General features: G+C 31.9%; 2 protein-coding genes across 2 annotated transcripts; one reads left to right on the top strand and one right to left on the bottom strand.

Annotated features, from left to right (window-relative positions):
• Positions 1–718: 718 nt before the first annotated feature.
• Positions 719–2,743, bottom strand: LOC142230171 (glucose dehydrogenase [FAD, quinone]-like). The gene is made up of 2 exons (XM_075300800.1): positions 2,419–2,743; positions 719–2,357 (listed from the first exon to the last, which is right to left on the bottom strand). The coding sequence occupies exons 1-2, from the start codon at positions 2,710–2,712 to the stop codon at positions 756–758; spliced, it is 1,896 nt and encodes a 631-aa protein (XP_075156915.1). The 5' UTR covers positions 2,713–2,743; the 3' UTR covers positions 719–755.
• LOC142230172 (glucose dehydrogenase [FAD, quinone]-like) lies at positions 958–23,841 on the top strand. The gene is made up of 3 exons (XM_075300801.1): positions 958–1,071; positions 16,372–16,684; positions 22,237–23,841. Exons 2-3 carry the CDS (start codon positions 16,382–16,384, stop codon positions 23,791–23,793), a joined length of 1,860 nt encoding a protein of 619 aa, XP_075156916.1. The 5' UTR covers positions 958–1,071; positions 16,372–16,381; the 3' UTR covers positions 23,794–23,841.
• The last annotated feature ends 1,372 nt before the right edge of the window (positions 23,842–25,213 follow it).

Genomic DNA, 25,213 nt, shown 5'->3' on the forward strand with positions numbered 1-25,213 from the left:
GAAAATTTTGTCAAAATTTTAGTTCTATAGAAAATTTTATCAAAATTTTATTTATATAGAAAATTTTGTCAAAATTTTATTTCTATAGAAATTTTGTCAAAATTTTATTTCTGTAGAAAATTTTGTCAAAATTTTATTTCTATAGAAAATTTTTTCAAAATTTTATTTCTGTAGAAAATATTGTTAAGATGTTATTTCTGTAGAAAATTGTCAAAATTTTATTTCTATAGAAAATTATATCAAAATTTTATTTTTATACAAAATTTTGTCAAGATATAATTTTTTAGAAAATTTTGTCAACATTTTATTTCTATAGTAAATTTTGTTAAAATTTTATTTCTATAGAAAATTATATCAAAATTTTCTTTTTATACAAAATTTTGTCAAAATTTTATTTCTACAGTATCAATTTTAACATTTTATTTCTATAGGAAATTTTGTAAAAATTTTAGTTCTATAGAAAATTTTATCAAAATTTTATTTATATTGAAAATTTTGTCAAAATTTTATTTATGTAGAAAATTTTGTCAACATTTTATTTCTATAGAAAATTTTGTCAACATTTTATCAAAAGTTTATTTCTACAGTAAATTTTTTCAAAATTTCATTTCTATAGAAAGTTTTGTCAACATTTTACTTCAATTTTAATGACCAAATCCTTTAATTATGCGAACAATTTTTTGCTTAGTGCACACTTGAAAAATAAACGGAAAAGGGATATAGTATCTATTTTTTATTTAAATCTTCACAAATATTTACAACTCTTCTTTTATAGTTGCAACACCTATAGTATCATCCACTGTCTCCACTACAGCTTGCCAATGGTCCTCAATCATATCGGAAGCTTTTTCCGCTATCATAATAGTGGGAGCATTTGTATTGCCACTGGTAACATAAGGCATTATGGAAGCATCTACAACTCTTAAATTATTCACACCTTTTAATTTTAAATAAGGATCAACACAGGACGTTTTATCTGTAAGAGCTCCCATTTTGACAGTACCAGATTGATGGAAACAAGTACCGGAGAAATATTGAATATAGCAACGCCAATATTCTGGAGATTTAAAGGTAAATTTATCACATTCTTCTATGGGTACATGAATAATTTCAGCTTGTTTCTCTACAAAGGCCGAGGTGCTTTCCAAACTCTGCAAATAATCAATACCACGTAGTACAGTTTCTATGTCATCTTCTTCAGTAAAATAACCCGAATCGATAAGTGGCTCATCCTTATGTGAAGAACTTTGTAAACTTATAGATCCTCTAGATTTGGGATGAGATACTAAGACATAAATATCTACTAAGTCATAGTTCTCTACTTGATTCAAGAGGAAATCCTTGTATTCAGGTTTTGCTTCAAAGTTTTGTAAATACAGGTCCAAAAAAAGTGATGCCCCTCTGGGATAGGTAATGTGATGCATTTCCACATCTGGATAAGGTTCTGGATTGGAGATATTTGTTTTCAGAAAAGCAGTTAATGATGTCGATCCAATGCCCGAAAAGGGTCCACGCTGATGCATAATATATTCATAGATTTGGTCAAGACTAGTCTTAGGATTTACAGCAGATGCTGGTATACGTATATAAATATGGGCCACAACATGATCTTGAAGATTTTCACCTATGGGTAAATGGTGTTTAACAGGTATATGCAAAGGTTCTAAAATCGGTTTGGGGCCCACTCCGGATAACATAAGAATTTTAGGTGAATCAATGGCCCCAGCCGAGAGAATAGCTTCCTTGCCTATGTTCACTTTTAAGATGTGCTCTTTCCTCAGTTCGAATTCTACAGATTCCACTTTATCGCCTTTTTCATTGAAATTCAATTTTGTCACTTGGGCATTTTTAATCACCTTTAAATTGGATCTTTCCTTTACCTTGGCCAAATAACCTTTTCCCGAACTGGATCTTTGTCCTTGCTGTATGGTACCCTTAACTTGGCTATATCCTATATAGTTGCCTTCAACGAAATCATCTACTTTAGGTATACCCATCTCATGGGAACCTTCCAGGAATAAATCCACAATATGCTTGTAGAATGAGCTGAAATCATTTACGGTCATGTGACCTTTGGGATGAGAAGTATTGCCTTGAGGTTGCAGGGATTTTTGGAAATAGGGCAAGACCTGGTCATAGCACCAATCTTCGTTACCCTCGGCACACCAACGATCATAATCACGGCGATTACCACGAACATAAAGCATGGCATTTATGGCTCCCGAACCTCCAATTGCCTTGCCACGGGGCCAATGACATTGATTATTTTGCCAAGCCTTACAGGAACGTTCATTGGCCAGGGTATGATAGGCATAGCTGGCATTGGAATGTTGCACAAAAAATAATAAAATTGGAATCTAACAAAAGACAACTCTATTATACTCCAAAAGATAGATTTTGGGCAAGAAATATTATTACCTCTGATTCTGGTGGTGGATCTCCCCCTGCTTCCAAAACTAAAACCTTCCATTGGGGATTCTCACTGAGGCGGCTTGCCACCACAGAACCTGCAGATCCAGCTCCGATCACGACAAAATCAAAGGAATCCAAACCATTTGCTAAAGCTTCATCGGCATAATCCTCAGGCCATTCATCTACGCGAGAAATATTGCATTGGGCTGCAAGAATACTTTGTACCAAGAGTGTAACCAAGGTATTAACCGGGCCCACGCTTGGTATGGAACATTGAGGGGCTAATGCTGGTACTGACATCTGTTCACCACCTAATCGAAATGACAACTGATTTCTCAATTCAGTTTCTTCTCATTTTTTTTCAAATTTAAATATTTAAACGCATATAAAATCATTCGAAATTAACATGTATAGTTAACGAAAATAATCCAGTTTTTAAATGCACCACTACTTAAAAAGAAAGCTTCATTACCAAAAATTAATATTCAGAGCCAGTGTTGCCAGTATTGGGCATTTCCCCCCAAATTGGGGATATTTTTTCATGAATGGGTACGAAATTTCAGAGTTGGGGTCTTGGGGATTTGGTGGGGAATTTCCATAAATTTGGGGATTTTTGTGGCAATTTTTTTCGAGAAATCGGTTGAATCTTTTTTATAAATAACATTTTATCTCTATCGAAAATTTTGTCAAAAATTTTATTTCTATAGAAAATTTTGCCAAAATTTTATTTCTATAGAAAATTTTGCCAATATTTTATTTCTATAGAAAATTTTGCAAAAATTTTATTCCTGTGGAAAATTTTGTCAAAATTTTATTTGTATAGAAAATTTTTTCAATATTTAATTTCTATAGAATTTTTTTTTGAATTTTGTTTGTATAAAAAATTTTGTCGAAATTTTATTTTGTATAGAAAATTTTATTTCTGTGGAAAATTTTGTCAAAGTTTTATTTTATATAGAAAATTTTGTCAAAATTTAATTTCTATAAAAATTTTTGTCAAAATTGTAATTCTATGTAGAAAAAATGTCCATAAATTTAGGGATTTTTGTGAATTTTTTGGAGAAATCGGTTTAATCTTTTTATAAATAAAATTTTATTTCTATCGAAAATTTTGTCAACATTTTATTTCTATAGAAAATGTTGTCAAAATTTTATTTCTATCGAAAATTTTGTCAAAATTTTATTTCTATCGAAAATTTTGTCAAAATTTTATTTCTATAGAAAATTTTGTCAAAATTTTATTGCTCTAGAATATTTTGTCAAGATTTTATTTCTATAGAAAATTTTTTCAATATTTTATTTCTATAGAAGGTTTTTTTTAGAATTTTGTTTGTATAGAAAATTTTGTCAAAATTTTATTTTATATAAACAATTTTGTCACAATTTATTTTTATGGTAAATTTTGTCAAAATTTTATTTTTATATAGAAAATTTTGTCAAAATTTTATTACTGTAAAATATTTTGTCAAGATTGTATTTCTATGTAGAAAAAATTTTCTATTTTTTTGTATATAGACAAATTTCTTAAAATTTTATTTCTATACAGAAAATTTTGTCAATTTGGGAAACTTTCATAAATTTGGGGATTTTTGTGGGGATTTTTTTCGAGAAATCGGTTTATTCTTTTTTATAAGAAAAATTTTATCTCTATCGAAAATTTTGTCAAAATTTTATTTCTATAGAAAATTTTGCCAAAATTTTATTTTTATAGAAAAATTTGCCAAAATTTCATTTCTATAGAAAATTTTCCAAAATTTTATTTCTCTAGAAAATTTTCCAAAATTTTATTTCTCTAGAAGATTTTGCCCAAATTATATTTCTATCGAAAATTTTTTCAAAATCTTATTTGTATAGAAAATTTTGTCAAAATTTTATTTCTCTAGAATATTTTGTCAAAATTTTATTGCTATAGAAAATTTTTTCAATATTTTATTTCTATACAAGGTTTTTTTTTTATAGAATTTTGTTTGTATATAACATTTTGTCGAAATTTTATTTTATATAGAAAATTTTGTCAAAATTTTATTTCTGTGGAAAATTTTGTCAAAATTTTATTTCTATATAGAAAATTTTGCCAAAATTTTATTTCTGTGGAAAATTTTGTCATAATTGTAAATCTATGTAGAAAAAATTTCCATAAATTTGGGGATTTTTGTGAATTTTTTGGAGAAATCGGTTTAATCTTTTTATAAATAAAATTTTATTTCTATCGAAAATTTTGGCAAAATTTTATTTCTATAGAAAATGTTGCCAAAATTTTATTTCTATAGAAAATTGTGCCAAAATTTTATTTCTATAGAAAATTTTGCCAAAATTATATTGCTATAGAAATTTTTTTCAAAATTTTATTTTATAAAAAATTTTGTAAAAATTTTATTTGTATAGAAAATTTTTTCAATATTTTATTTCTATTGAAGGTTTTTTTTTTAGAATTTTGTTTGTATAGAAAATTTTGTCAAAATTTTATATTATATAGAAACTTTTGTCAAAATTTATTTCTATGGAAAATTTTGTCAAAATTTTATTTCTATATAGAAAATTTTGCCAAAATTTTATTTCTGTGGAAAATTTTGTCAAAATTGTATTTCTATGTAGAAAAAATTTCCATAAATTTGGGGATTTTTGTGGCGATTTTTTCGAGAAATCGGTTTAATCTTTTTATAAATAAAATTTTATTTCTATCGAAAATTTTGTCAAAATTTTATTTCTATATAGAAAATTTTGCCAAAATTTTATTTCTATCGAAAATTTTGTCAAAATTTTATTTCTATCGAAAATTTTGTCAAAATTTTATTTCTATAGAAAATTTTGTCAAAATTTTATTTCTCTAGAATATTTTGTCAAAATTTTATTTCTATAGAAAATTTTGTCAAAATTTTATTTCTCTAGAATATTTTGTCAAAATTTTATTTCTATAGAAAATTTTTTCAATATTTTATTTCTATAGAATGTTTTTTTAGAATTTTGTTTGTATAGAAAATTTTGTCAAAATTTATTTCTATAGAAAATTTTGTCAAAATTTTATTTCTATATAGAAAATTTTGTCGAAATTTTATTACTGTAAAATATTTTGTCAAAATTGTATTTCTATGTAGACAAATTTCTAATATATAGACAAATTTCTTAAAATTTTATTTCTATATAGAAAATGTTGTCAATTTGGGAAATTTCCATAAATTTGTGGATTTTTGTGGGGATTTTTTTCGAGAAATCGGTTTAATCTTTTTTATAAATAAAATTTTATCTCTATCGAAAATTTTGTCAAAATTTTATTTCTATAGAAAATTTGGCAAAAATTTTATTTCTATAGAAAATATTGCCAAAATTTTATTTCTATAGAAAATTTTGCCAAAATTATTTTTCTATAGAAAATTTTTTCAAAATTTTATTTGTATAGAAAATTTTGTCAAAATTTTATTTCTCTAGAACATTTTGTCAAAATTTTATTGCTATATAAAATTTTTTCAATATTTTATTTCTATAGAAGGTTTTTTTTTAGAATTTTGTTTGTATAGAACATTTTGTCGTTTTTTTTTATATAGAAAATTTTGTCAAAATTTTATTTCTGGAAATATTTGTCAAAGTTTTATTTTATATAGAAAATTTTGCCAACATTTTATTTCTGTGGAAAATTTTGTCAAAATTGTATTTCTATGAAGAAAAAATTTCCATAAATTTGGGGATTTTTGTGACGTTTTTTTTTTTGAGAAATCGGTTTAATCTTTTTATAAATAAAATTTTATTTGTATCGAAAATTTTGTCAAATTTTTTTCTATAGAAAATGTTGTAAAAATTTTATTTCTATCAGAAATTTTGTCAAAATTTCATTTCTATAGAAAATTTTGTCAAAATTTTATTTCTCTAGAATATTTTGTCAAAATTTTATTTCTATAGAAAATTTTTTCAATATTTTACTTCTATATAAGGTTTTTTTTAGAATTTTGTTTGTATAGAAAATTTTGTCAAAATTTTATTTCTGTGGAAAATTTTGTCAAACTTTTATTTTATATAGAAAATTTTGTCGAAATTTTATTACTGTAAAATATTTTGTCAAAATTGTATTTTTTTTCTATTTTTTATATAGACAAATTTCTTAAAATTTTATTTCTAAACAGAAAATTTTGTCAGAAGTTTATTTCTATAGAAAATTTATGAAGTACCTCTTTGCAAAATCTACCAAAACATTAAAAATTCTACCAATTTACCAAACAATAAAAAATCTACTATTTCTGGTAGAGCTTTGGGAACCCAATTTTACTACTTGAATATTTAGAAGAAATTTTTCGTTCATAAAGACCAGATGACCGACTCCCATTTTCATATCTCCAGCATTTGGAAGACGATCACCAGTCTCTTGGTATTATGGTTCGAAATCTTGATCTTATTGCAGCTTGCTGGATTTGACAAAATTTTAATTTTTAAACTATTACTGATTTGCTACAGCAGAGATTTTTGCCTAAAAAAAAACACAAATGTATTAGGGATTTTTGTGAGGAATTTAAATTTAATTCGGGGATTTTTGGGGAAGAAAACATCATAATTTAGGGACAAGGGCCAGAAAAATACTGGCAACACTGTCCAGAGCCAATCATCTCTCCGACCACACGTATAGTCTGGAGAGTACGAGTAATACTGGTCGTATGCCGGTTGATTTTAATTTGTTTTTATATGGCTATTTAAAATGTACAAATAGATGATCGCTATTGTTTACAATATGAATATGAGAAGTTTTGCCTATGCCATACGTTTGGAACATTTTTCGATACTTCATACAAACAACAGAAAATAAGTAGAACATTTTAGGTATTTGTTTACGAAATTTTTATCCCTTAATTAAAATAAATTTAAGTTGTTTTATTTTTAATTTTCGATAAATATAATATATTATAATTTAAATTAAATTTAGTCATCCTTTATTAAAATATATCTTTTCAAAGTTTATATAAAAAATAAGTATAAACGGGACAAACCATTCTTGATCAGAAAGAAATTCTAAGACGATATAACCATGTCCGTCTGTCCGTTGAAATCACGCAACTACAATTATATAGCAAATTCGTCTATAAACAGTTCAAGTTCGAAGATGGTTTATGTCGGTCCAGGTTTTTGATATAGTAGGACCATATATAAATTGATCTCCCGATTTGGGGTTTTAAGCATCTAGACACCGCAACATTTATCCTATTTGTTGCAAATCTAGAGGTATTTTAAGTCCATAAATACATGTGCCGAATATGGAGTGTAACGGTTCATGCATTGGTAAAGACCCAATATAGACTGATCTCCCGATTTGAATTCTTGGGCATTTAGAAACCACAATTTTTATCCGAAGGCTGGAAATTTGAAATCTACTATAGTACCAATATGGACTGATCTCCTGATTTGACTTCCGATTTGTTCGAAGTTTAGGTCCATACGTAAGGGAACCGAATATGACGTGTATCAGTCCATGTTTTGGTATGACTTCTTGGACTTTACAAACCGCGACTTTTATCCGATTTTCTTATACTGGAAAGAGTTTTTTGTAACGCTCATATATACCGATTTAATTTCTTGAGGGTACACACAAAAAAATTTTTTTCTGATTCAATCACGAAATTAATTGATCCAATTAATTTTTTAATTGAAATGTCTTCAATCACAGAATTGATAGTACCAATTAAAAAATTAATTGACAGTCAATTAAAAAATTAATTGATCCAATTAAATATTTAATTGATACTATTAAATTGTGTGATTGATTTTTATTTCAATTAAAAAATTTGTTGAATCAATTAAATTTTTAATTGAATATTTTTTAAAACTCAATTAAGATTTTAATTGGAAAAATTTTCGTGAAATTTTTTTCTGTGTATGGATGGTTAACTGATCATCCCACAAATTTCCCGATTTTACTTCTCGTTCTCATCTGAGTAATGCGAGTAAAAATTTACAGAATACGGCAAAACTTTACAGAAATAGTATGAGTATCATATGAAAGGCGATAATTCATCGGATTTTCTTGTTCCAGCCGACTGAATTTCAAGTTATATTTGCTTTTGATTTTGTTTTTAAATTAAATCGAGAAATAAATGAAATATTAAAAATTGGGTTTGTTGACAAATCTTGTTGAACTAAATAGGTACACCTTCAAAAAAAAAAAAAAAATCGCTTCTGTAACATATACCCCAAACACCTTCTGCTTCTTGCATATATATTTTCAGGATTGGTCCAAACAAAATATTCTTTATATTGTTCAAACATATTATGTTTCATCTTAGGCATACACTTAGAAAAAAAAATTAATGACATTTTCTTTATGTATATATGTTTTTAACACGCCAATTGGTTACTTCCATTATTTTACTTGTTTATAGGCTATTATTTTATATTTGTAGGTTATTTCTAAATTACTATATATGTTTGCATCCAAACCTATTATATTTACAAAAATTTTAGGTCCCAAACATAATATGTTCTAAGATATTAACATATATGTCCCAAACATGTTATGCTAGTTTATGAACAATATACGCTTGTAATAAAAAATTTGAGTTCCAAACATATAATTTTTACACCCAAACATATGAAAAACAGTCTTTTTTGTCCGTGTATTAATATCTAATAAAAGATTGTATTACATTTTTTTTATTATTAGATAGCTTGTTTTGATTCTACAGTATTAGAGGAAGTTAAAATAAACAAGCACACAGAAAAAATATCACCAAAATATTTCCAATTAAAAAGTTGATTGAAGTTGAAAATTTTTTCAATTAATAAATTAATTGATACAATTAACTTTTAATTAATATAGAACCATTAAGCTAATTATACCAATGATTAAACATTTTAAAATTTTTAATTAAAAAATTAATTGATACAATTAACTTGTTAACCAAACTCGGAAGACTAAGTCACTTAAAAAAATGGTCGACATTTTTTTAATTTTTAACTAAAAATTTATATCAAACTATCCATTTTTAATCAAATTAAAACTCTAACCGCCATTTTCATGAAGTTCCGTTAGTGCTACGTTAGCTAACGAACTTTTATACCGTGGTATCTACATATCTGCCATCTTGTGTATGCCAGCTGGAACCTTAACTGCTGAAATTTTTTCAGTTGAAAGTTAACCGGAGAAAAGATATTTTCATTTTTCTTTCTGTTAACTGGCAGTTAAAGCCTAACGGAGCTACATGAAAATGGCTGTTAAGAAAGTAATTGAAAATAGTTACGTTTTTAATGGAAAAAATTAATTGAGGTTTGCATTCAACATCAATTAAATTTTTAATTAAATCAATTAAAAAATTAATTGAAAATTACTAATAAAATCAATTAATTTTTTAATCAAGCATTTTTTTAATTTCCAATTAAAACTGTGATTGATACTATCATTTTCGTGATTGAAGACATTTCAATTAAAAAATTAATTGGATCAATTAATTTCGTGATTGAATCAGAAAAAAATTTTTTGTGTGTATATACGGCCGTAAGTTCGGCCAGGTCGAATCTTATGTACCCTCCACCATGGATTGCATAGAAACTTCTACGAAAGACTGTTATATCTGATCAAATTTGGATATTGCTCCCATGTACATGTATCGCATGATTTCTACAAATGTGGTCATGAAATAATAAAATTTTCTATCGAAATAAAATTTTGACAAAATTATCTATAGAAATAAAATTTTGATTAAATTTTCTATGGAAATAAAATTTTGTTGTTGTTGTTTTTTTTTTTTTGATTTCAGCTTAAAACCATGCATTGACTAAACTACATGTGTAGCTTAACCAACAGAGGAAACGAATGTTTGTCAAATTTATTTGGGAAAAGCCCTATAGACTGCAAGATGGTTGGATGGACGGACGTATCGGAATTACCACATTCCTCATCAGCATCCTCTACTTGCAGCAAAACTATCAATCAATTATCAGAATAAATTCAGGCAGTTCACTAAACCCAAAAGTAAACCACACTTGAACCTTCCGAAAAAAGGTTTTACATGATAGCCGGCTTATGCCGAAATAAATTCGTGCAAACATATCTCTTTTCCTTTGCCACCGTCAAATCATCGACTTGAGTGCAGTTGGCTGGGTTTAATTTGAAGTGTGCTTCCTCTTTTTTTCATTCGTTGTTATTGTTGGTTTTTTTTCTTTAATCATTGTTGTTGTTTTTTTTTTATTTCAGCTTAAAACCATGCATTGACAAAACTACAAGTGTAGCTTAACCAACAACAACAATGATTAAAGAAAAAAACCAACAATAACAAAACAAAATGAATGAAATAAAATTTTCACAAAATTGTCTATAGAAGTGCAATTTTGACAAAATTTTCTAATGAAATAAAATTTTGACAAAATTTTCTATAGAAATAAAATGTTGACAAAATTTTCTATAGAAAAAAAATTTTAGACAAAATTTTCTATAGAAATAAAATTTTGATAAAATTTTCTATAGAAATAAAATGTTGGCAACATTTTTTATAGAAATAAAATTTTGACAAAATTTTCCATAGAAATAAAATGTTGGCAACATTTTTTATAGAAATAAAATTTGGCAAGATTTTCTATAGAAATACAATTTTGACAATTTTTTTTTATAGAAATAAAATTTTGGCAAAATATTCTATTGTAATAAAATTTTGACAAAATATTCTATAGTAATAAAATTTTGACAAAATTTTCTATTGAAATAAAATTTTTTGGTAGATTATTTTTGTGCTCGAGTGGCAACCATGATTTTGAACCGATATGGACCAATTTTTTTGGGATTGAGGATCGGCTATAAATAACTATTATTGGTATCTCGCGATGTTTTTTCTTATCCAGCTCTATTCAAATGGCTTCAAATTTTTAGCTTTTGAGCAATGGAAATAGTTTTCACATGAGGATCATTCTCGATAATGTCCATGAGTTGTCCGTCATATTTGGCTCACATTCATGAATAACAAAAAGTTTTTTTTTAATAATCTATCTGATAGACTATGGTTATACATTTATTAATATGTTTTTTACTTACATTTATATATTAAATATTTATAATTTGATTTAATATAGAATCTTAAAAGACGTACCTGTAAAAAACGAAAAAAAGTCATTGATTAGGAAATGATGATACTTATGAGCTAAAAAAATGCGAATATTTTGGAGTATATTCACCAATAGACTATTCAGATAATTGTATTTCGTTAAATGTGTAGATCCGATATGATTTTAATAACAAGAGAGAATAGAAATCAATAAATTATATAAAAACTGGAGCACTGGTACTAGTCCTATGCTGGGTCCGTTAGGGGCAATTTGCACCAATTGGGTTACGGACTTACGTTCAGCCGGGTTGAATCTCAAATACCCACCACCATGAGTCAAAAAATATAATTGTTTCCTTACACAGAAAAAAATCCGTAGTTAAACTATCGCTGAATTTAACATTTTTTTTTTGGAAAAACTTACGAGTATTTGTTTGTAGTTAAGTTTTATTTTTTTCGAAATTTTCCACAGCTTAATGAAATCTTACTTTTCGAATTACTTGGGGTGTGGTAATACTTACCGATGGTAAGGTATCTTAAAACTTCTTAACATCGTCTTCTGAATTGTAAGTTAGTCCATACGTGGTATATATTAGACAAAAAAGGTATGTCTACAAATAACTACGAATCGATGTGGAATTTTGCTCGGTACGTACGAAGCCAGAATTGAAATATGGGGGTCGCTTATATGGGGGCTATATACAATTATGAACTTGATATGGACCAATTTTTGTGTGATTGGGGATCGATTTATATGAGGGCTACATATAACTATAGACCGATATGGACCTAGTTAGGCATGGTTGTTAACGACCATATACTAGCACAATGTACCAAATTTGTACCGACTCGGATGAAATTTGCTCCTCCAAGAGGTTCCAAAACCAAATCTCCGGATCGGTTTATATGGGGCTATATACTCGTATGTTTATGGACCGATATGGACCACATTTGGCGTGGTTGTTAAATATCATATACTAACACCACGTACCAAATGTAAACCAGATCGGATGAATTTTGCTTCTCCAAAAGGCACCGGAGGTCAAATCTGGGGATCGGTTTATATGGGGGCCATATATAATTATGAACTGATATGGATCAATTCCTGCATGGTTGTTAGAGACCATATACTAACATCACATACCAAATTTCAAATCGCATACCAAACCGAATCGGATGCATTTTCCTCTTCCAATAGGCTCTAGAGGTCATATCTGGGGATCGGTTTATATGGGGACTCCGATATAATTATGGACCGATATGGCTATATATATTTATGGTCCGATATGAACCAATTTTTGCATGGTTGCTAGAGATCCTATACTAACACCACGTACCAAATTTCCACCGGATCGGATGAAATTTGCTCCTCCAAGAGGCTCCGAAGGTCAAATCAGGGGATCGGTTTATATGGGGGCTATACGTAAACGATATTGCCCATTTGCAATACCATCCGACCTACATCAATAACAACTACTTGTGCGCCAAGTTTCAAGTCGATAACTTGTTTCGTTCGGAAGTTAGCGTGATTTCCACAGACGGACCGACAGCCGGACAGACTGACAGACGGACATAGCTAGATCGACTCAGAATTTCACCACGCCCAAAATATATGTACTTTATGGGCTCTTAGACGAATATTTCGATGTGTTACAAACGGAATGACAAAGTTAAAATACCCCCATCTTATGGTTGAGGGTGTCAAAAAAACTTTTTTTGTGACGCCGAATCGACCTGTGTAACCAAATATTGTATTAAAATTTGAATTCATTGAAATATTGCTATAGGTCATTTTAAAAATAGACATTTTAAAAATATACGAGTTGTATGCAATAATTGATTCTTATCATAATTTTTATATATGTTATGTTGTGCATGTTATCGGTTTTTGTAGCTGATAACAATACAAAAATTGATGCTAGAGTAATTTTAAAATAGATTAAGATAGGGAAATACTAGAAAAAATAGTAATTGAATGTGTATATGCAAATTGGTAGATTAAAACCCAAATTGTTCATTCATAGAAATTGACTCGAGAAATAACTATATATACATCACTCTACAGTAAGCTTTTTATTCACATAAAGATTGTAGAGAGACAACATTCATAACTATGCAAAATTCTGTTTTGGCTATCGATCCTCTTCTCGCTATTCCAAGTGAAATATTAAACCAAATTAAGCCTTATTGAACATTATAGTATATTGTTTATTTATCTCTCAGTCCTTTTATTATAATTATTTTGTATTTTGGTTTCTATATATACATTTTCGGGAAAATGTAAAAGAATTACAAGTTTAGTTATGTAAATACGGGGAGACAGCTTTACATAAAAAATCGCAGCATGAGTTGTGAACAAAAATCCCTATGTATTAAAATATAACACTAAAATTTTAGGTTTTCATTATCACTACACTAATATTGTATGGTCATGTAGCTTAAAAACAAGTCTTAATAAAATTTAAATAACTAACAAAACGGTTTCAATTATTAACACCTAAAAGTATGCTTTGATTTTTAGTGTTATCGAATTTCTTAGGCGATTTCGATTGGTAAAAAAGGTGGAACATTCTCGAAATTGATTGCAAAATATGAAGGACACTGTCATAGCTGTTGGGTCCTGTATTCCTCATAATATTATGAATTAACAATAACTTTGGAATACCACTATCATGTGGGCGAAAATACAATTAGGAAAAAAGTAGTGTAACAAAAAGGCAACATAGTTTTTGCGAAACGAAAACGCCGTTAATCTCTCTGGTATGTATGATAAAAGATTAACAAACTACTAAATCTTTTTTTCATGATTCATGCCAATCACGGTTGCCGCAGTTGGTAGAATTCTACCAAAAATGGTAGATTTTTTGCTGTTTGGTAAAATCCCTGATGATTTGATAAATTTTGCAAAATATTCCTCTCCAACTAAAAGGTACTTCACAATTTTTTTTATATTTTTATTTTCCTACAGAAATAAAATATTGACAAATTTTTCTATAGAAATAAAATTTTGACAAATTTTTCTATAGAAATAAATTGTTGACAAAATTTTCTACAGAAATAAAATTTTGACAAAATTTTTATAGAAATAAAATTTTGACAAAATTTTCTATAGAAATAAAATTTTGACAAAATTTTCTATAGAACTAAAATGTTGACAAAATTTTGTATAGAAATAAAATTTTGACAAAATTTTCTATAGAAATAAAATTTTTACAAAATTTTCTATAGAAATACAATTTTGACAAAATTTTCTATAGAAATAAAATTTTGACAAAACTTTCTATAGAAATAAAATTTTTACAAAATTTTGTATAGAAATACAATTTTGACAAAATTTTCTATAGAAATAAAATATTGACAAAATTTTCTATTTAAATATAAAATTTTGATTTTCTATAGAAATATGCTTGAAGCAAAATGTTGCAGAAGCGATCTTTTTGAGGGTGTACGCACGCACTGCCGCGTGGTATATAATTCCACCTTTAGAAGTTAAATTCTCACAGAATTTGCATTGGAAATAAAATTTTGTCAAAATTTTAATTTTCTTGTTAGATCGTGCTATCATGAGATTAAGTTTTTCCTTTTTGTAAAAGTAGGAACGTTCCCTTGTTGGTGAAATCTAAAATCGTTATAACGTTTCAAATTCGAAACTTTTACAATGCACAAGGGGTATATATGCAGCCAAAAATTATATTGAAAATACTGAAATAAAAATATTCAAACATTTCTTTCGAAGAAAACTATTTTTTTCATACTAACCACAAAAGTTTTATCAGAAACTTCAAAATGAGATTTTTTTATATATTTGCTAGAGTTTTGGTAAAATTTTCTTCAAATTTTGACAGATTATTTTTGGCGCGAGTGGCAACCTTTGTAATATTACATTAATTAAAAATACGAATTACGTATAGGCATTTGTACTGTTTTACCACTGAACCCACCCGATTATTTTCGAATATTTATTCTAAAAACATTAGCAGATTACAGAAACAGAATATTCGCTTACGCGCCTTTAAAAATGAAAGGAACTCACACAAGAGATGCTTAGATTGTCCTCATGGAAACTTATGTAGTAATCATTATACTTTGCATTTTAGTCAAAGTCGATAATACTATTGGAAGGAAATATTTGGGAGGCACCGTGGTGCAATGGTTCGCATGCCCGCCTTGCATACACAAGGTCGTGGGTTCGATTCCTGCTTCGACCGAATACCAAAAAGTTTTTCAGCGGAGGATTATCCCACCTCAGTAATGCTGGTGACATTTCTGAAGGTTCCAAAGCTTCTCTAAGTGGTTTCACTGCAATGTCGAACGCCGTTCGGACTCGGCTGTAAAAAGGAGGTCCCTTGTCATAGAGCTTAACATGGAATCGGGCAGCACTCAGAGATAAGAGAGAAGTTCATGTGGTATCACAATGGACTGAATAGTCTAAGTGAGCCTGATACATCGGGCTGCCACCTAACTTTAGGACCACAGTGAAGAAACTTGTCGCGTTTTAGAAATTAAAAAAGGGGAATATTCCTCAATATTTTTGGATTTTGGGATAATTTTATATAGTCTATATATTCATAATACTTTGTATTAAGTCAAGACTTTAGGTAAAATATCTCAATACTCAATTTTTGATCGCTGTGCACTTTATTTTAAAAACTTCTTCTCTCAAACTCCGCATGTATTAATAACAACTAACAGCGATCAAACAATGTACCGCCTAACCGTTAACCTCTTGCTGAAGTTCATAGAAACCATGAGTGATTATCTTGCTAATAAATAAATAAATTTCATTTTTTGTTTATCCTACAGGTTTAGAAGTTTTATTGTAAATGTCTAAAGCCAAAGCTTTGGTTATAATTAATGCAATAAAACCTTGATAATAAAATTCAATGTTGCACCTCCCCAACTGTAGGTATTTAAACAACGATCAGGTTATCATCGAAGTGTTATTTTTCAGCCCAGCAAACATGGTGACAACGACAATGAGCTGTGCGACCATACAATGTGCTGCACCAAGTGTGGGAACTATGAATACTATGGTTAGTCTTTTAACGGAATATCTATTGACGGCCAAATGTGATTTAAATGAAGGCGAGAAGCAATCCCGGGAAAGTGAAGAGAAACGTTTCCCTAATGTTCGAGATACATATGACTTTATTATAGTAGGAGCTGGGTCAGCTGGTTCTGTTGTTGCTAGTCGTTTAAGTGAAAACCCCCAATGGAAAGTGTTAGTTTTGGAAGCTGGAGAAGATCCACCAATTGAATCAGAGGTAAGTGCGAGAGATTATACGATGGTAACACAGTATAATGAAGAAGATGTGGGAACAATTATTTATGAGTTCCAACATTACGACCCTTTTTCGACAATTCGGTTATGTAAATAAAGGGTGATACGGTCAAAATTTGGTCAATATAAACTTGACGTATTTCTTTCAATTTTGCATTTAAAAAACCTGAACACCCCTCATTTTGAAGGTGTGTGTGTAGAATGTTGCTCCTATTTTGATTTTGGAATTCACTCTTCAGTTGTCAAAATGCCGTCCAAGCAAGAAGAGCAGCGTATCAAAATTTTGCTCGCGCATCGAGAAAATCCGAGCTACTCGCACGCAAAGCTGGCAAAATCGCTAAAAGTTGCCAAATCAACCGTTATAAATGTAATTAAAGTGTTTGGGGAACGTTTGTCGAGAAAATCCGAGCTACTCGCACGCAAAGCTGGCAAAATCGCTAAAAGTTGCCAAATCAACCGTTATAAATGTAATTAAAGTGTTTGGGGAAGTCTGGATCGGGGGGAAATCGAAAACCGGAAGCCGCTGAGACGACAAAGAGAGTTGCCGGTAGTTTCAAGCGAAACCCTAACCTCTCTCTCCGAGATGCCGCAAATAAGCTGGGTGTATCGTCTACAACCGTGCATAGAGCCAAAAAAACGAGACGGACTATCGACTTACAAGAAGGTAGTGACTCCAAATCGCGATGATAAACAAAATACGACGGCCAAAGCGCGATCCCGAAGGCTGTACATGACGATGCTGACGAAGTTTGATTGCGTGGTAATGGACGACGAAACCTACGTCAAAGCCGACTACAAGCAGCTTCCGGGACAGGAGTTTTATGCGGCAAAAGGAAGGGGAAAGGTAGCAGATATTTTCAAGCACATAAAACTGTCAAAGTTCGCAAAGAAATATCTGGTTTGGCAAGCCATCTGTACCTGTGGCTTGAAAATCAGCATTTTCATAGCTTCCGGGACTGTCAACCAAGAAATTTACGTGAAAGAGTGTTCGAATAAACGTCTGCTGCCTTTCCTGAAGAAACACGGTTGTTCCGTACTGTTTTGGCCGGATTTGGCATCTTGCCATTACGGTAAAAAGGTCATGGAGTGGGACGCCGCCAACAACGTGCAGGTGGTTCCCAAAGACAATAACCCTCCCAACACGCCAGAGCTCGGCCCAATTGAGAAATACTGGGCTATTGCGGAACCTAAAGAAGACCAAAAAACTGCTAAGGACGAGCAGCAGCTCAAGGCAAACTGGCTTTCTGCGGCGAAGAAGGTGGACAAGGTGGCTGTACAAAATCTGATGGCAGGTGTCAAGCGTGAGGCCCGGCAATTCGGATTTGGAAAAGCGAAAGCCTAACTGAATATTTTCCCTGAATTTTATACTAATTGAACTTGAAAAAGAAATTTAATTTGATTTTTTAAATAAACGATTTCACCGATTTACACGTGTTTTCCCTTGACCAAATTTTGACCGTATCACCCTTTATATTCTACATTTCACAGTAGATAGTAGTCTGCTCAGGAAATCACAGAACGTAATTTCAGGCAATTTTGGAGTTTCTGGACATTTCTGAAGGCAAGTTGAGGATTCTTTCTATAAGGATGGAAATGTAATCTATTAGTTAGCTTAGTAATAACAAAATAACTCGACCGCAGAGTATTCGTTGAGAAATTTTAAACTATGACACAAAAAATGTCACTTGCAATAAAAAAATCACACAAATATTAAAAAAGTGTCACAAAAATTGGCATACAAAAATACCAATTAAATGCATTTTTATCAGTTTTTTTTTTGTTTTTTAATAGGAGTGTGAGATGGCTTCTTTTAAATTGAAATTATATTGTCCCAACAATTATTTTATTTCGACTTCATCGAAAATCACCACTTTAACTTTACGTTTCACGGGAGTATTATGCTTTACCTACTATAGACAATTTTCGTTGCATATTTTTAGGCGACATATGTGACCGCTTGAAAACATTATGGTACGCCATGGGAAAAATGATCAACAATTTACTGGGCGCAGGGAAGGAAAATGATCACCTCAAACATGTTTCAAGAGCAAAATGTTATTTTTGTATGGTGACCATGTAACATGTTTGTCAATAAAATGTTTTTTTCTCGTCAAACATAACCTGCTTGTCGAAATCAGATACGTAATTTCCGAGAAAATAACATGGTTGCGAAAACCATGTTACATGGTCACCACCCAAAAATAACATTTTGCTCTTAAAACATGTTTGAGGTGATCATATTCCTTCTATGGGTGTATAGAACAGCTGACAGATTAACTCCTATGACAGTTCATGTTATTTTTTACAGGCTTATAAAGGTATTTCGATCTGTGGCATTGAGAAATAAAGTTATTCGTGATGGAATTCAAGTGCGATAGTGGGATTGCTATATATTTGACTGTAAAACCTCATGTGTCTATAGTTAGGGCCATGGGGCATTTAAATGTCAATAGATTTTTAATTTCTCGTACAATTGGTCATTACCGTTTTACTGACATCGCGTCTAAAAATACACGAAAATAGCACCAAAAGTGAAGACCAGATTTGGTCGAAATCCATGACACATTGGTACAAAACTTGCTCGTGAGTTTAAAATATTGGGAGAATGGATGCAACACATATTGAAAAATGAGCTTGGACTAAAGCCATTGAAGAGAGCCACGGTGGTGCAATGGTTACCACACCAGCTTTGCGTACAAAGGGTCATGGCTTCACTCCCAGTTTCGACCAAAGACCAAAAAGTTTTTCAGAGGTGGATTACCCCCTCTTTTCAGCGTTGGATTATCGCACTAATGCTGGTGATATTTCTGAGTGCTTCAAAGCTTCTCTGAGTGGTTTCATAACAATCCGAAACGCCGTTCGGACTCGGCTATAAAGAGGAAGTCCTTTATCATTGAGCTAACCATAGAATCAGGCAGCACTATGTGATAAGAGAGAAGTTCACAACTTTGGTATTACAATGGACTGAATAGTCTAAGCTAACCTGAAATATCAGGCTGCCACTTTAACTAACCTAACCTAACCTACCCCCTCTCAGCAATGCTGGTGATATTTCTGAGTGCTTCAAAGCTATGTCGTTTCATCGCAGTGTGCAATGGTTAGCATGTCCGCCTTGCATACACAAGGTCGTGGGTTCGATTCCTGCTTCGACCAAACACCAAAAAGTTTTTCATCGGTGGATTATCCCACCTCAGTAATGCTGGTGACATTTCTGAGGGTTTCAAAACTTCTCTAAGTGGTTTCACTGCAATGTGGAACGCCGTTCGGACTCGACTATAAAAAGCAGGTCCCTTGTCATTGAGATTAACATGGAATCGGGCAGCACTCAGTGATAAGAGAGAAGTTCACCAATGTGGTATCACAATGGACTGAATAGTCTAAGTGAGCCTGATACATCGGGCTGCCACCTATCCTAACCTTCATCGCAGTGTGGAACGCCGTTCGGACTCGGCTATAAAGAGGAGGTCCCTTCTCATTGTCATTGAGCATTCTGTGAACATAGTTCACCACTATGGTATCGCAATGAACTCAATAGCCTATACCTAACGTAACCAAAGTGAGCCTGAAATATCGTGCTGCCTAACCTAACCTAAAGCCATTGAAGTTCGAAAAATTGTAAGAGCTCACCGATGCCCAGCAAAAAGTTAGACTGGAAAGAGCCAAAGAGTTGCTTCGCTTACACGAAAGCGGTTAGTTACCGAATTTCTATGGTGAGAAGCCATTCCAGTGTAAGCGGTTTGTGAAATACAAAATGATCGGTATTACTTGCCAAAGAGGTTAGCTGCAAATTTACACCTTCGATTGGTCACCAGAACTCAAGCGCCTCTATGGCCGATAGTCTTTCCCCGCTCGTTTTCATCGCCCGGGGGTCAAACTCAATCCCTATTATTATCAGGAAAATGTCCTACAGACAGTATTAGAGCCCTGGGCGGACAAACATTTCGGCCGTAAATAAGAGACTTTCAAATACACAGAATACAATTTGAAAAACGTTTTTCCAATTATAGTCTTAATTGAGTTTTAAAAAATATTCAATTAAAAATTAAATCGATTCAACAAATTTTTTAATTAAAACAAAAATCAATCACCAATATTAATAGTATTAATGATTTTTTTAATGGGATCAATTAATTTTTTAATTGGATCAATTAATTGTTTAAATGACTTTCAATTATTTTTGTAATTGATACTATCATTTCTGTGATTGAAGACATTTCAATTGAAGAATTAATTGGATCAATTTATTTCGTGATTGAATCAGAAAAAAAATTTGTGTAGGACTCAGTACTGGCTCAGGCAGCAAGCGTCAACCGTGAATGGCTTCAAACGGAGGTTTCTCGCTTCATTTCTTCGGCACTGTGGCTAGCAAAATCTCTGAATCTCAATCCGATAGACTTTTCCTCCTGCGACATTTTGAAGGGTATTGCTGGCACTAAAAAAAAAAACATACCAATGTGTCGATCATTTCAAGACACTGTTTTGCCGGGAATGGGTCAAAATACCGCAGAACTAGTACTGAAGAAATCGACTTGTCTACAATTTTAGAAAACAAGTGCAGCAAAATACCGCAGAACTGGTACTGAAGAAATCGACTTGCCTACAATTTTACAAAAAAAGTGCAGCATTTTAGGCGCATATGGTAATACAGGTCCAGATACCCTTAATGTTATGTTGCATATACTAGCTTTAGATATATTAATCAAGCAGTCTGCTGAAACAAAGGCTCCAAGCGTCAACCGCGAATGGCTTCAAAAGGAGGTTTCTCGCTTCATTTCTTGGGCACTATGGCTAGCAAAATCTCTGGATATCAATCCGATGCACTTCTGCCCCTGTGTCATTTTGAAGGGTAAGGCTGGCACTAAAAAAACATACCAATGTGTCGATCATTTCAAGCCCCTGTTTTGCCGGAAATGGGTCCAAATACCTTAGAGCTAGTACTGAAGCAATCGACTTGTCTACAATTTTAGAAAAAAAGTGCAGCATTTTAGGCGCATATGGTACACGTCCAGATTCCTTTAATGTTATGTTGCATATACTAGCTTTAGACATAGTAATCAAGAAGTCTGCTGAAACAAAGGCTCCAAGCGTCAACCGCGAATGGCTTCAAAAGGAGGTTTCTCGCTTCACTTCTTCGGCAATATGGCTAGCAAAATCTCTTAATCTCAATCCGATAAACTTTTTCTCCTGCGGCATTTTGAGGGGTAAGGCTGGCATTAAAAAAAACATACCAATGTGTAGATTATTTCAAGACGCTGTTTTGCCGGAAATGGGTCCAAATACCTTAGAGCTAGTACTGAAGCAATCGACTTGTCTACAATTTAGGAAACAAGTGCAGTATTTTAAGCGCATATGGTAATACAGGTCCAGATACCCTTAATGTTATGTAGCATATACTAGCTTTAGGCATAGTAATCAAGCAGTCTGCTGAAACAAAGGCAATCTTTCTGTTTGATAGGTCGTCGAGTATGTGGATAGTGTGGATAGTTAGGTATACAAGTCCTTCTCAATATTTTCCCATTTGTTTTCTTTTTCCAGGTTCCTGCTATGGCTCTTACAATGCAACATAGCCCCTATGCTTACAATTATTACACTGTCGCCAATAACCGTTCTTGTTTGGCTTTGGAGAATGAACAATGTTATTGGCCTCGTGGAAAAATGTTCGGTGGCTCTGGAGCAATAAACTTCCTCCTCTATCTAAGAGGTAATCGTCGCGATTATGATACATGGTTGGACATGGGTAATACAGGTTGGGGTTATGAAGATTTATGGCCTTATTTTGAGAAATCTATAAAGTCAGAGCATAATGAAATCGGGAAACAGCAACATCGTGGCTATATTGAGGTAAATGAATTTGAAAAGGCCCCGGAGAATAAAGAAGTTTTTGAAATGTTACTCAAAGCCGCTGAAGAAATGCAACAACCATTACCTCCAAGCTTTGACAAAGACCAGCCAATGGGTTATGCATTTAGTCCTGGTACTGTTAACAAGGGTCATCGTACAACGACAGCCAAGGGATATTTGAATCGTGTTGGTTATAGCAAAAATCTAAAGATTATTAAAAATGCCCAGGTAACCAAATTGAATTTCCAAGGCAAACGCGTAGTATCCTTGGATTTTGTGGTTAACGATAGAAAACGTGTAAATGTTGAAGTGAATAAGGAAGTCATAGTAGCAGCTGGATCCTTGGATACACCTAAGCTTTTAATGTTGTCTGGTATAGGACCACAAGAAGTTTTAAAACCATTAAACATACCGATGATTAATCATCTACCCGTGGGTGAGAATCTTCAGGATCATGTTTTGGTTCAATTATTTGTAAAATTTAATGGTTCCCAACAAACCAAGGAAGATCAATTGGATTCTGTCTATCAGTACTTGGTTTATCAAAAAGGACCCTTGGCATCTCTCAGTGTTTCTAGTCTCGTCGGTTTGGTTAATGTTGATGGCATGTCCATGTATCCAGATATACAATATTTGCATTTTTCTTTCCAGAAAAATGAGATTGAAACATTGCAGACTTATCTAAAAGCGGTGGGCATGAAAGAAGATAAGGCCAATTATTTGATGGAAGTGATCAAAGAAAATGCCATTCTTCTAATCTTTATTGTTCTCTTACATCCCAAATCTAGAGGAAGTGTAATCATAACATCAAAATCTTTTAAAGATCCCCCAACTATAGATACGAATTATTTTAGTGCTCCGGAAGATATTGAATCAATGTTGAGAGCCCTAAACTATGCAGAAAACTTTGTCAATTCTCAAACTTTGCAAGAGAAAAATGCTGAAATTATTCACATACCATTGCAGGAATGTGATCTACATCAATTTAAATCTCCAGAATATTGGAATTGCTACATCAAGTATATGTCTTATACTTGTTATCATCCTGTGGGTACAGTGCAAATGGGATCATTGGATAATAACTCTTCCGTTGTTGATCCCCGTCTAAAAGTCAAAGATCTGGAGAATTTACGCGTAGCAGATGCATCCATAATGCCCACCTTACCCAGTGCAAATACTAATGCAGCTTCAATAATGATAGGAGAAAAGGCATCGGATTTGATAAAAGAAGATTGGTCATGCAATAATTAATATATACTATGTTAACGATAAAAATAAATAAAAAATGATTCAAAACTATTTTAACTAAATGGTGATACGGTCAAAATTTGGTCAATATAAACTTGACGTATTTCTTTCAATTTTGCATTTAAGAAACCTGAACACCCTTCATTTTGAAGGTGTGCGTGTGTGTAGAATGTCGCTCCTATTTTGATGTTGGAATTCACTCTTCAGTTGTCAAAATGCCGTCCAAGCAAGAAGAGCAGCGTATCAAAATTTTGCTTGCGCATCGCGAAAATCCGAGCTACTCGCACGCAAAGCTGGCAAAATCGCTAAAAGTTGCCAAATCAAACGTTACAAATGTAATTAAAGTGTTTGGGGAACGTTTGTCGACAGCCAAGAAGTCTGGATCGGGGGGAAATCGAAAACCGGAAGCTGCTGAGACGGCAAAGAGAGTTGCCGGTAGTTTCAAGCGAAACCCTCGTCTACAACCGTGCATCGAGCCAAAAAAACGAGCCGGACTATCGACTTACAAGAAGGTAGTGACTCCAAATCGCGATGATAAACAAAATAAGACGGCCAAAGCGCGATCCCGGAGGCTGTACACGATGATGCTGACGAAGTTTGACTGCGTGGTAATGGACGACGAAACCTACGTCAAAGCCGACTACAAACAGCTTCCGGGACAGGAGTTTTATACGGCAAAAGGAAGGGGGAAGGTAGCAGATATTTTCAAGCACATAAAACTGTCAAAGTTCGCAAAGAAATATCGGGTTTGGCAAGCCATCTGTACCTGTGGCTTGAAAAGCAGCATTTTCATAGCTTCCGGGACTGTCCAAGAAATTTAAGTGAAAGAGTGTTTGAATAAACGGTAAAAAGGCGATGGAGTGGTACGCCGCCAACAACGTCCAATTGAGAAATACTGGGCTATTGTCAAGCGGAACCTAAAGAAGACCAAAAAAACTGCTATGGACGAGCAGCAGTTCAAGGCAAACTGGCTTTCTGCGGCGAAGAAGGTGGACAAGGTGGCTGTACAAAATCTGATGGCAGGTGTCAAGCGTGAGGCCCGGCAATTCAGATTTGGAAAAGCGAAAGCCTAACTGAATATTTTTCCTCAATTTTATACTAATTGAACTTGAAAAAGAAATTTAATTTGATTTTTTAAATAAACGAGTTCATCGATTTACACGCGTTTTCCCTTGACCAAATTTTGACCGTATCATCCTTTAATAGAATTTTTAGCTTAACCTAACCTATCGGTTCAGCTCTTACACGAAGAAGAACTGAGCAATGCAACCTTTAGAGAGTTTAAGCACATTAGTAGCTCTTAGATTAAATTTGGGAAAAAAAAGTCATTTGAACATTGTGATGTTGCTCTCAAAATGTGTGCAGATATGCGTATGACTCTATGTAATGAAGCACTGAAATAAGGGATTAAAGATGTCTCCTT

Source organism: Haematobia irritans, chromosome 3, assembly GCF_050003625.1.
Source record: "Haematobia irritans isolate KBUSLIRL chromosome 3, ASM5000362v1, whole genome shotgun sequence".
Lineage (NCBI taxonomy): Eukaryota > Metazoa > Arthropoda > Insecta > Diptera > Muscidae > Haematobia > Haematobia irritans.

Bases quoted from the DNA above. Each gene is read 5' to 3' on its own strand.
- LOC142230171 (XM_075300800.1), bottom strand. From the start codon at position 2,712: ATGTCAGTACCAGCATTAGCCCCTCAATGTTCCATACCAAGCGTGGGC. The intron at 2,358-2,418 runs GTAATAATATTT...GTCTTTTGTTAG, and splicing joins ATCCACCACCAGAATCAGAG to ATTCCAATTTTATTATTTTT.
- LOC142230172 (XM_075300801.1), top strand. From the start codon at position 16,382: ATGGTGACAACGACAATGAGCTGTGCGACCATACAATGTGCTGCACCA. The intron at 16,685-22,236 runs GTAAGTGCGAGA...TTCTTTTTCCAG, and splicing joins ATCCACCAATTGAATCAGAG to GTTCCTGCTATGGCTCTTAC.